The 13,282-nt window shown below is 39.2% G+C and overlaps 1 protein-coding gene across 4 annotated transcripts in view; it reads left to right on the top strand.

Moving 5' to 3' along the window:
• Positions 1-13,282, top strand: part of ABCB11 (ATP binding cassette subfamily B member 11) — a 37,870-nt gene that overhangs the window by 15,860 nt on the left and 8,728 nt on the right. For 3 of the 4 annotated variants that reach the window (XM_005415837.3, XM_014306835.2, XM_005415838.3), the window contains 10 exons: positions 1,675-1,785; positions 2,723-2,848; positions 3,640-3,843; positions 5,104-5,274; positions 5,643-5,844; positions 6,548-6,626; positions 7,567-7,702; positions 9,266-9,424; positions 12,070-12,174; positions 12,273-12,434. In XM_005415837.3, the coding sequence (XP_005415894.1) occupies positions 1,675-1,785; positions 2,723-2,848; positions 3,640-3,843; positions 5,104-5,274; positions 5,643-5,844; positions 6,548-6,626; positions 7,567-7,702; positions 9,266-9,424; positions 12,070-12,174; positions 12,273-12,434 (1,455 nt within the window). The remainder of the gene's footprint in view (positions 1-1,674; positions 1,786-2,722; positions 2,849-3,639; positions 3,844-5,103; positions 5,275-5,642; positions 5,845-6,547; positions 6,627-7,566; positions 7,703-9,265; positions 9,425-12,069; positions 12,175-12,272; positions 12,435-13,282) is intronic. The other variant, XM_005415839.3, reaches the window with a different exon arrangement.

Raw genomic sequence — 13,282 nt, 5'->3', positions numbered from 1 at the left:
TTTCTCCTTACAGGCAACTGCTTATCAGTGCTGGCCCAGGGAAGGTGTACTGGCAGGCAGTAATAGCCACTCTGCAACCGAACTCGCAGCAATCATCCCATAGCTCCCAGACTCCAGATCGCATCAAAAGCTGTGGCTCCATTGGCATTAGTGGTGAAGGTGGCCTCTGTCACCTGTCCCAGAGCTACCCTGAGCAAAAATGGGACCAAATGAGCACAGGCACTGCTCATGCAGCTGTCATAAATGTTAATCACAATATTATCTAAACAGATACTTGAAATAATTGTATGAGAGACCCTGAGATGCCACTGAAATGTATTGATTCCTTTCTTGAGGATACCTTTCTATAGCTTTATAAATTTATTGGTTGGAGATAGACTGTTGATTTCTTAAAGTATGTATTATCTCTGTTCACTGACAAGCTTTATTGTGCTGAAAGCTGTTTAAACACATGAAAATGCTGCTTGTCTTCTACAGAGCACATAAGGCTATGGTAATGCTAACAGTTTTCAGTAACCCTTCAAACTTCTGTAACAATGATAAAACATATACACTTCATAAGATAAAGCTCTAAAATGAACTGAAAATATAGATGGATTATGGATGTATTTTTCTGAGAAAAAAATTAAAATCATAAAGAGTTGCAACAGTAAGGATTAATCACAATATTCAGAATAAGGCTGAGTCACATAACTTTAGGGTTAAAAAAGCAAACCAACGTCACATTTCATCTATCTAGAGAAATGGTGACAAAATTAGATCCATCTGCTTGCCACATTTGTAGATTTGTGATTAGACAGTACAAGCACAGCTCTGCCCTGGCAATAAAACTAGTCATGTTGAGGTTCCCATTTGCAGGATCAGTGAAACTTCATCATAGATTAGTATCAGAATTTAAGTAAGTTATAGTCCTAAAGAACCCATCTTGCAGCTGTTCTTAACATCTTAGAACATACACATTTCTCATTTCAACTTTCCTTTCAATCTGTTAGGCTATATTAAAAAGGCATGCACATTTCAGTTATCAAATGTTCATTGCTATAGTTTTAATTTTCTGTTTGTATTCCATGCTTCAGAAATCTATCCTTAGAAAATTTCTTTGTGATTCCTCAAATTTCTCTTAATTCTCTGCTCATGTCTAGCAATCCACAATACCCAACACCTGGCCAAAAGTATGTGAGACCTGAAGCACTTCTTAGGGAAACTACAGTAGTTCAGCTCTTAGGACTGGGTGCACAAGGATGGATGTTTTAATTGCCAAGTGGCAAGGCCTGAAGATTTTCAGCAATGAACTGGTTGTTCGGTGTTGTGAGAGGATGTTTTTGAGTGAGGTAGTACCATTTTATCCCTGAGGAGCTGGCTAAATTAGCTTAGTCAAAATGCCTCTGTCAGTCAGCTCAGTTCCAGCAAAACCTGTCTGAGTGCTTGGCTGTGGTATTTGCAGTAAGCCTACAATGAGAAGAGGGTGCATCCTTCTTGTCTGTGCTACCCACCAGTGCCAACTCCCCCATCACTCTGGCCCTCAATTCCATGTCCCTTCCCTGCTATCCCTGGCGCAAAGCCTGCAGCTGGCTCCATGCAGCCAAGTGCTGCTCAAACAGAAGTGCCATGGCTTTGTATGGTATGGTATTTATCTACTGCAGCAAATAAATAACCCAATAAATTTCATCCTAGAAACCCACCATTGACTGCATGTCAGAAGATGGCTACAAGCTGGATAAAGTACGAGGGGAAATTGAATTTCACAATGTAACATTCAATTATCCATCCAGACCAGACATAAAGGTAATTATTCATCATCCATGCTGTGAACACAATTATTGTAAACAAGACAAATATCCTGGTTGTGCCAGCAATTTCTAGATTTTCTGTAGAGATTGTTTTCCAGAAGCCCAGACTCTTTGCTTAAAAGTAGACTGAATAATTCTTCCATTGAAGTGTTCTTCTGCTTACTGTTTGGCTTATTTTACCATTCTGACATATCCACTGTCACATCTGCATATTCCTTGCTGTTGAACATACACTCCCAGTAATTTTGGGTAAATTCACCTGCTTATAGCTTCTCTTGCAATCAGTGATGACCTTGTATTAATGTGTACGAGATAGAACATAAAGTAATAAACTGAATGGTGCAAGGAGATTTTAGAAAACTCTTCCATTACCCTGGGGATGCACCATCTGACCCATTAAAAGGCTAGGAAAGGGACAGGAGTGTAGGCTGTATATCCCACTCTTCCTCTATTCCTGTGTTTGAATTGACAAATTCTCCTTGGAAAAGCATGTTATTGGACAAGCATATTAGCGCTATTACTTCTAAAGATGGAAGCACATGCTGTATCAGATTTTTCTACAAAATTTCATGGTTACATTCTTAATATTTATGCTGTAACATACATTCACAATACACACACAATGTTCTTTAAAGGGAATATAATTAATTAACTTCTCTAGTGTATTAACTTGACTAGTTCTTAATGATAAACAACAGGAACAATGAAAGGTCAAAATCTGCCTGCCTGTTGTAGAAATCAGTGCTCTGCATCTACAAAGTCTTCAAGCTGTGTAAAAATATGTGGCTTGCTTTATCCCCCTTATTCATAATACTTTTCCGAATTTTGTAAAATTGCTTTGAATCTTTAAGATACAGAATATACTCACTTGGTTGTATGACTGTGGGGAATTAAAATAGATAAATTCTGTTTCTTTTTTTTTTCCTATCCAGATTTTGGATAACCTTAATATGGTGATTAAAGCAGGAGAGACAACAGCTTTTGTTGGAGCTAGTGGAGCTGGGAAAAGTACAACAATACAGCTCATCCAGCGTTTCTATGACCCCACTGATGGCATGGTGAGTGTCCCAGCCTAGAATGTGTTTCTCTGGCCTCAGAAACTGAAGGAATGGCATGGTTTCTTCTCCAAGGTGGGAAGCAATACTACAAATTTCCTTTTCATTTCTTTCTTCTTCTTTTTTTTCCCAATTATTTTTTAAATGAGTGAAATATCTTCCTACACATCTCTTTTATACAACTGCGCTTACTAGTCTTATAAAAACAATTATGTGAAAGAGTAAATTGTATAGGAGAAAATAAAAATTCAGTGCTAAATCTGTGTAAAAACTATACCTATAGAAATGATAATTCAGGAGTGACAAATGTTTCCTGGAAAACACAGTATTGAACATTTAAACATTAACCCATAATATCACTTAAGTATATGCAATTACCACTTAGTAATGGCTTGGCTAAGAATATGAATTATAGCTATTCAAAATCTCATTCCATTTATGAGTTCCTATATCAAATAGGAACAGATAAGCACATACATGTTGAGCTGTATTTGAACATATAAAAAACAAAGAAACAAATTACTGTAAATAACAATCATCACTTTCATGATTACTTTTCACCTGGTTTTATTTCTGGTGCCAAGCAGAAATGGGAAATGAAATCAAAGAGCACAGCTCTGAGAGCCAATATTCCTACTACCGCTATGCCACCTTCTTTATCTGATTTTTATGCTGGTCATGGAAACACAACATCACAGGCCCTTCACTTCTGCTGTGTCTTTTTTTGTCTCTGAAGTGGAGGGCATAACGTCCCTGATTTTTTCCCTGATTTTGTGTCTATGTTCTAACTGTAGATTACCCTGGATGGCCATGACATCCGTTCCCTGAATATCCAGTGGCTGCGCTCACAGATCGGCGTAGTTGAGCAGGAGCCAGTGCTCTTTGCCACCACGATTGCAGAGAACATTCGCTACGGCCGGGACGAGGCTACCATGGAGGACATCATCCAAGCAGCCAAACAGGCCAATGCTTACAATTTCATCATGGACTTACCACAGGTATGCTCTGTCTTGGAAAGTGTTTGGGAGAATTTGGTAAGAAAAAAGAATCTTTTTGTCCTTTTGTCCCTCCTAGCCTGCAGCAATTTGTGCTCAAGTGGAAGGACAGAAGATGAATTCAGATAGAGCCAACAGCCTTTCCTTTGACTACAGTTATTTAGGTCTTATGCCATGTACGCCATGAAGTTATGAAAGCCAACATCCCTCCCCCCCCACCCCGCCCCAAAATACAGCCCCAAAAAGAATTAGTTCCTCAGGAATAATTTACATAACATTCAATATTATGGGAATAATCATAGCATGGTTTAAAATTTTGTATTTTTCATGTTTTGGAGATCTGTTTCTGTTCAGGCCAAAAGCAATGTAGAGCTCAGCCTCTCACTAGCCAGCGCTTGTTACTTCACCTGTCTGTACTGATGCTCACAACCTCACCTCCTTGTATGAGCTCTGTAAGCCAGCTGGATGTTCCTTCTTCTCCAGTTTCTTCCCTAATGATGACAGGGCTTCAATCATTCCTCCTAACAAAGCCCAAATTGGGTAGTATCGAGCTCTCTACTTTTCTAGAATGTTATTTTGCCAAGTAGCTTCTGAAATGACATGTTACAACAGTGAATGTATTGACATGATTCAAGTACCATTAACTAATATTAGTACATTGTCTTTATCCTCCATCTATGCATTTTGTGGCTTCCAGGAAACTATTTACTGAATGGCTGTTCAAAGGCCCCTATTTACTTCATGGAAATGGAGGAATAAAAAAGATTTAGCTCTAAGTGAATATAATGATCCTGTCTCTCAATATGTCAGACTTTGTGTGTTTATTTAATTCTCTACCTGAACCCAATGCTGCCAGAGTATGGTATCCATGAATCACAGACACAGTGTTCATGAGTCACAGGTCATCAGCAGACAAGGCCAGGAAAAGTTTGCTTGTCAGTCATTTAATGGAGAGTGGGTGGGCGATTCCTCTCCATTTCAGCTTTTGCTGATATAGCTGTTTCAAGCTGAACCAGGACATCTCACCTTTTTAACCAGTGCATACTTTTGGCATGGGGTTGAAAACCTGATTCAGGCAAAATGATCTTGTACATTATGAAGAAAGTTATTTCACCTGTTCCTCTTTGAATCTGCTGCACTAACAATGTTTTTGTTTCAATTCTACTCCAAGGACAAATCTGAGATATTTTACCACCACCTTCATCAGGATCTTAACAGGCTTTTTTCTTGTCTCTTTAGTTTTAACTTTTTTTCTTCACACAGAAATTTGACACTCATGTTGGAGAGGGTGGAAGCCAGATGAGTGGAGGTCAAAAACAGAGGATAGCTATTGCTCGAGCTTTGGTGCGAAACCCCAAAATCCTGCTCCTGGATATGGCTACGTCAGCACTGGATAATGAAAGTGAAGCAATTGTCCAAGAAGCACTTCATAAGGTTTGCTATAGTATAGCAAAAATCAGACTCGAAAGGGCAGAAATTGTTTATAATGCACTCTGCAGAGAGTGCTCCTGAATTGTAACAAATCAGTCAGAATCATTTCTTAATAACTGTTTTATAAGTACCAGTAGAACCGTAGTATTATGGACTGAGAATAGTTTCTACTTACATTGGGACATCAACAGAAACCTATAGCTCCCTTTGCCCAGAAAGAGATGCTTCTCTGCGGGCTGTGGATGGAGCTAAAGTCAAAGTGGGCTGAACCCACTAGAAGGACTCCAGTTTGACGAGCCTTTAGGTGCAGAGCTCATTGGCAGCATTTCAGGCTGCTGTGCTGCGAGTGGCGCTCTTGTTGTCTCCCCCAGGCTCGGCTCGGCCGCACGGCGATCTCCATCGCTCACCGCCTGTCCGCCATCAAAGCCGCCGACGTCATCGTCGGCTTTGAGCACGGCAGGGCTGTAGAGAGAGGAACTCACGAGGAACTCTTGCAGAGGAAAGGGGTTTATTTCATGTTGGCGACCTTACAAAGCAAAGGAGACACAGCACCTAACAGAGAAGAAACACAAAGTAAGCATTTTGTTTTCTTTTATAAAATCCCACAGAGTGCAGATGTTCAATTTTTTTTCCTTTTACAAGGGCTAGTAGCTGTTTGTTTGGTTTTTTTTCCCTCTCTTCTGCTTTTATGGCTGATTTTTATCATTCATAGAATTAAGACACTGATAGCCCTGGCTGCATAGGCACTGAAAGACCTTCCTCATATAAGTCTGCCCTGAAACATTAGTTCTGACCTGAAATACCCATCATTTTATAACTCCACTGAGTGCCAAAAGTCCTGTTCTGCTGCATTTGGAATTCAGGCACATTACAGACTATGCTGAAATCATCCTATTTCTTTTGTTAGAGGCAGATTTGAATTAAAGCTTCTGGAAATTAAGGTTCAATAGAATGATCTGTTGTATTTTTGTGAAGCATGCATTGGATATTATTATCTTGAAATAAGAGAGCAATTGCAGAGTTAAAGTAGGTAAAAATGCTTTAGCCGTCACATCCGAAGTGGGCTAATATTCAGTTAACTTCATTATGTCAAATACAAATATAAAACTTGGGAAACATGTAGGTTGAGTAGCAAGGTTATATTACACCCCTTTCCTTCTACAAAGTATTCCATTTATAACTTGGAGGCCATGCACTTTTTTGCAGAACCACAGTGTTTTTAAGTTGTATTCAATTTTGGCACTAACTTCAGAGCTCTATATACCGTATTTTGCAGCAGCAGAGAATAATGTGGTTGAGCCAAATCTTGAGAATGTTCAGTCATTCAGCAGGGGAAGCTATCAGGCCAGTTTGCGGTGAGTCTTAAAAATGGTTGTAAATCTCAATGTTTCCAGACTGCTCTCAATGTTTCTACTTCATCCCACTATTCCAAAATCCTAATAAATAACTTTTCTATGTGCTGTGTAAAAGAGTGTTGAAGGGCTGCAACCATTTTACTGAGATAGAGTTCTCTTGTAAAGAAATAGCTTGAGTAATAATGCTACTGATTGAAATCCATGGATAAATAGCAATGCTCTTAATTTTGGTCCTTTCTGTCCATAGTACCTTGTCTCCAATTTTGATCCACTTTGTTAATGTTCTGGGTTTGATATTACTAACATACAGCCTTAGTTGTAATATCTAATGCACTTTCTGTCCAGCTGTTTTAAAAATTACTTGCTGTGCAATTACTTGAGAAATCAATGCAATCCACAAGCACATTTTTATTATGACTTCTACTTGATGAAAGTTAAAGCATTTTGCAACCAGACTTTCTTGTAGCTAGACACTTACTTCTTCCAGGCAAGCCTATGTCAGGCATGTGCAAATGAATACATCTCCTACATTGCAGAGTTATGTTTGGAGAGAGGGGTGCTTTGTTTCAGCTTCCTGTTTTGCTGGACTGAATTACTGGTAGTGGTAAGAGTGATTTGACTTGGTGTCTTAATAACTTGTGCAAATGTAGTAGGACACACCCCAGTTTTACTTAACAAATACACAGTACATGGTCCATCTAAGACAATGTCTGAGTGGTGTGAGTGGAATATGATTTTGAAAAGTATTTGTCCCAGTTGGTGAGATATTTTCTTCCTGAGAAGTTGAGAGAACATATTCAAGAAAGAAAAAGTCTGTGGGATTCCTATTAATTGCTTCAGTGCATTCTGATTTAATTGACATGAAAACTGTACCTGCTTTGCAAGCCATTATTGTTTTTACTAAGCTGTAAAAAGCAGGCCATTTCTGTTCTCTTTGCAGAGCTTCACTCCGGCAGCGCTCAAGATCCCAGCTCTCTAACGTGGTCCCTGACCCTCCACTGTCTATTGGAGGAGACCATGCAGAGTCTACCTATCTTGCCCCTTCTTACGGAGAAGATGATGGAAAGGCAAAAAAGGTCAGGTCCAATAGTTTGTTATGAAATTTTCAACTGAATAGGTTATATTACTCATTAATGATCACCTGTACCTATGTGATTGTATCTTAAGAGTTCTTGGCAGGTACATCTTGGCTTCATCCTTTTCTCTCCTTAAACAAAACCACAGCTTCAATTCTTACCTCTGTGTAAACCCTAGGCTGCATTTTGATGGCTGTTTTGATTATTGGTCCATATAAAATTTCAAGCAGAGAATTTTGCTATTTGCTCTCTACCTGTTGGTAAATTGATACATGTTGTAGATTTAGTTGAAAAACATACATTCCTAAAAGCTGAATTAAAGGACAAAAAGCAAAATGCTCAGTCAGTGAAATGTAATTAATGGGCCCTCAGTAATACAAATTGCACTGCTTCTTGTTCACTAAAAAATAAATTCACTTTCATCTAAAAATCATCTGGAGACTTGAGGAGAGATACCCTCACTGCAACCTAACCCAAAATCCTTTCACTTCACTATCCTTATGCACTAAACTGGCATAGAAAATAAAGGCCAGCATGCCTTAAAATTACACAGAATGTGTAGAAATTTGCACAGTGGGTTTCCAAAGTGCCTCTGAAGCTCCCTGCATCAATTTGCATGGCCACAGTTGTTCAGTACAGAGAGCAGCAGATAGAAGTTACCCTTCTTGCTATTGCCAAGGCTATTCTGTGGATAAATAGTGGCCTTGAGTGCTATCACTCTGACACCAGCTCAGAAAAAAGAGAAAATACAAGATGTTTCCACCCACTCCTCCCTGCATATTTCCAAAAGATAGGTCTTCACAGTGTCTTTTTTGTCTGGCTGTTTCTAGTCATATGAATTGAGGGAGATGAGTAGGGCTGAGCACAGAAAGTGTTACAAAAATTCTGTACAAATCAAACTGAAGGATAAGTTATAATTTGATGATGAATATTCTGCCCTTTCTGGGCATAATTATAGGAATTCAGTATATAGTCTGAGGATGTTTCACAGAAAGGAGGCATAATTACCATGTAAAAAGCCTGAATCCAGCTATCACTCTGAAATCTCTCTTGTTTTAATGATATCACATACCTGTTAATTTGATGCAGTCTGATCAGTGTGGTCACTCACAATACTTTAAAATAGTATTTAAGAGATTGAATGAGTGACAGAAAAAGCTGCTTGTGAGGAGGGAATTTAAGTTTTGGCACTGGGTATTTCATCACACCTTGTCTAGACACAGCTGAAAGGGAATAGCCTGAGTTTCAGTGGCAGAAAATCCCAAACTGGTTGTAAATAACCTCTGCAGCTGGAACAATTAGAGCTGCAAAAGATCTGAATCTCTCTCTTTTTCCCCAGGCATGATAAAGTTTGTTGTTTATTTAAGTGTTTTTTAAACTTGACTTATTAGGTCCACAAAAGAGGTCCAGACAGCAGCTGTCTCTGCTGCTCCTGTCCAAAGCTAGAGCAGCTGTTTGGTCCACTAGTTTAACAAACTAGGCTAACTATTTTATCTCACTGTCAAAGGGAGAGAATCACTGATGGAATGCATTCACTTCAGAAATCCAACCTGTTTTTTTTAGGAATCTGTTGTGGAGGAAGATGCCAAGCCTGTACCATTTACCAGAATTTTGAAATACAACGCCTCTGAATGGCCATACCTGGTGCTTGGATCTCTGGCAGCAGCTGTGAATGGAGCCGTCAATCCTCTCTATGCTTTGTTATTCAGTCAGATTCTTGGGGTATGTTATGGGAACATTTTAAAGTGTGTTTTAGCTCTGAAACAGAGGAGAGTGAATATATGATGCACAACTTGACATGTGTTGGCAAATCTTTAGATCTCATAATGAAAATGGGGTTAACCTTCTTGTCTATAGACAATTATTCAGTAGATATTTATATCACTGTCATCAAAATATCATTAGAGCTCTTTGACGGGGCAAGCTTATCAGCATTTGTCATGTGTTCTTCATTATCTCTTTTGTTCATTTTCCAGGAACTGTTGGGAATAGGTTTCTATACTTGCATACAGTTTATTTTAGATGAGACAAAAAGTACTTCACATGCAGGTACAGTGGAGAGAGACACATGCAAAGGTCATTCTCTGCAGAATTTTATTATACAGACTTGGAAAGCCTTTGAGAAAGCTTTGGATCATATCTAAAAAGTACTTCACTTTTTTGTTTACATATTTCAGGCACATTTTTGCTGCCTGCTCCCTGCAGAATGCCTAGGGAGAGGTAGGTAATTGTACCTGGGTCCAGAGTCACCAGCAACAAGTAGGCCTGCATCAATAGGTTTGGAAGCAGGAAGTAGGAATACGCTTTAAACTTTAACATCCACTAAAAGATACAACATTATCAAAATCCACTACCACCACCTTTCTTGAAACATGTCAAGTTCAATGAGTGGTTTTTTCTTCAAAAACTTGTGGTGATAGACAAAAGGATGCATCCCCTTTTGTGTAAAAACTTTCTGGGGAAATGCTTGCCTAGTTGGTGGGGATTTGGAGGCTGCCTGAAGATATTCAGTGCTGCTCTGACTGGTGCCTAGGAAAGTGTCCTGAATTTTCAAGAATTAGGCTAGAGAAATCCCATCTGTTCAAGCTGTATCTTATTAAGTAAACAACACATTCACTGGGAACAAAATAGGAATGCCACAGGGTTTTTGTGGTTTTGCTACCCATCTGATGCGCTTCTCACTCACTTGCGTAGGTACACGTGAGTGCAAAAATATATGCCCTGAAAGGTAGACAGATGTTGCAGGTCAAAACCATTACAGGCAGGAAAAAGCAAATGAATGAATGAATGACCCAGCATTTGAGCTCCTGATAGAAAAGGATTCTAAGAGTAGTGCCAACAATCTATCAAAAAAAAAAAAAGATTGACCTTTTGTTGTTTGGTTTTTTGGAAGTATTGTTTTGGCTTAGACATTTCTCACTGGGAGAACTTCTCATTGGGAAGTTGCTTAGAACTTTGAATCACATTTACTTGCAGTTTTGCATTTAAGATTCCATGAGCAGGAGAAAAAAGGATGTTCCAGGCCCTGTTGATCCACTTAATATCTCTGCCCAATATCCTTGGCCTGTAGGCATAGGTGTGCCACCTCCAAACACTTTTTGAGTGTCCAGACCTCTTGTCAAGGACTGTGGCTTTCACTAGACAGCAGGTGAGACACTGCTATACACATTCCACATTGAATCTTACCTTTGATTCCTTTGGAGAGGAGTCTTCTAGACCTTGGGAGGTCTGGGGCTAATGATGCTAAATACCTTCATTGCCAAGGATGAATTCCTACTTTTAAAGGCCTCGGTCTATCAAAGGAGAGAGGCTGCAAAAAAAAGCAAGCCATAATGAATATGAGGGATAATATCTGTGATATCCAATATCTGTGTTTTATTATTGTGTTTTATTATGCATAAATCTAAAATATTTCTGCCTAGTGCCAAAGCAGTCAGGCAGATGGAATATACATCTGCTTTCAGATATGCCCAAATATCTGCAATGTTGTTGTGTCAGACATGTGGGCTTGTACTCTGGGAGAAATATGCTGGGGAAGTGAGGGAAAAATCCCCACAGCTATGAAGTGAAAGGATAAATTTAGCTAAGTCTGCCCTGAAAGTTTTCAGAAATAAGTCCCAAAAAGTCAATGAAGAACTAGATAATACTGTGTATGTACCTTTTGAACAATGTTTTCGGTAGTTGCTTTTACTTATGCTTTGGTTCTTCCTGTGGAATTGTCTCAGAATATGGATCCTTTCCAGTGAAACTCAACTGAAAGGTGTGCTCTTACTCCTATTGGGCATGGAGTCCATGGCTCCAGATGAAAGACAGTACACACTAAAACTGCTGAGACTTATATGATCTGAAAATGGACACCTCAGCAACAAATCTTTCTTTTTAATAAACCTGCTGCTATTGTCCATGCTGCATGCTGCCATGATCAGTGGTTTTTTTTAATAAAGAGCACAGATTAAAAACATAAGTAACCATGTTAGGATAGCTGCAGAATGGGATAGTTTGATTTTACAGGACAGATTTTACTGTTGTTTTGTTGCTATGCTGTTTATTACATTGCTATTTTCTTGTTATCATTATTTACAGTGGGGGGTGAGTGGTTAATTATATCCAGGGATAGGCCATAAATAGGAGTAGTGAGTGCAGACACCAAGCATACTGAACTCATTGGTTAACAGGAGTAAAACCCATTATGTTTTAATCCAGGCTCACCTTAGGAAAAATAAAGAATCAGACCTTTGCAGGGGGTGAGGGAGAGCTCTGTGTTCTGGCTTTGGTTGCAGGATGGGTTTCTGCGCTTGGCAATTGGGAATCAAGTACATATGTCACAGACAGCAAAACTGACATTTCTATTTATTTTTTTTTCAAAGACCTTCTCCATTCTTGATGAAGAAAACCAAAAAAACCAGATCAATGGTGTCTGTGTGCTCTTTGTCTTAGTCGGAGTTCTCTCATTTTTCACACAGTTTCTGCAGGTAATAGTCCAATTTAGCAATACATATTTTTGGTTTTGCACCCTTTCTCGGTGGGTGTCTCTCTCTGCACAGTCTGTTTGTATTCTCATGTACCCCAGGGATACACCTTTGCCAAGTCTGGTGAGCTGCTTACAAGACGGTTAAGGAAAATCGGTTTCCAGGCCATGCTCGGGCAAGACATTGGTTGGTTTGATGACCGGAAGAACAGCCCCGGTGCTTTAACTACCAGGCTTGCAACAGATGCCTCACAGGTCCAAGGGGTAAGACCTGGCACCTTATGAATTGTTTTACTATAGACACTGACTGAAGGCCTGTTTTGGCATGTTGTCACAGAAATTGGCTACCATGCAACCAGCCAGATCAGTGTAGATCAATTCTTAGTAAGCCAATTCAGCTATTTCTATTAATAGACTGCCACCGTGGAACCAATACTAGTACATGGTATGCCCTGAAAGTACAAAAAAGAACACAAAAATCAATAAAATAGCAACCAACAATGGAATGGGAAGGAACACCCAGTGCAGAAGTTTGATTTTGTTTTTTTTTTTTTCTGGAGATGAATTAGCTTTTTGTCACAATGTTAAAGTGTTTATTTTAAAAACATGTCAAAATAGTATATTAATCATTAATAATCATGTTTTCCAGTTTTCAGCATGGTATTGTGCATGTTGTGGCAATTTTGATCTAAACTGACAACCCACTTGAAAAACCAATCTGCAGTAGTGGCTGGTGCTCCAGCTGGGAATCCTGCAGCCAGTTTCAGTGTCTGGGAAAGTGACACACCAGCTGCATGCATTGTGTTCCTTAGTGGCTGAGGGTTAAATCATGCTGAGCTATATATGTCCCCTATCTGAACTGATCCTTAGGTAGAAGTGAGTCAGATGCCATTTTGCTGGGCTGCAGTGCAAGCAATTTTCTACAAACAAGGAAGGAGATGTACAGATTTCTTTTGTTGCAAAAATTGTCATGTTTCAGCTTGACTGAAGATTGTAATTTTAAAAAGATTGTAGTTTTAAAAAACTTCTAGTGGGGGTTTTAGAGAAGAGGTTTCCAAAAGCCCTGTCAGCAGCAATTTCTACAGAATCAGGGAAGCCTGCTGCAAACCTCA

The sequence above is a fragment of the Geospiza fortis genome, unplaced genomic scaffold (assembly GCF_000277835.1).
Source record: "Geospiza fortis unplaced genomic scaffold, GeoFor_1.0 scaffold112, whole genome shotgun sequence".
NCBI classification, from domain to species: Eukaryota; Metazoa; Chordata; class Aves; order Passeriformes; family Thraupidae; genus Geospiza; species Geospiza fortis.
This window is presented reverse-complemented; position numbering and strand designations above follow the sequence as displayed.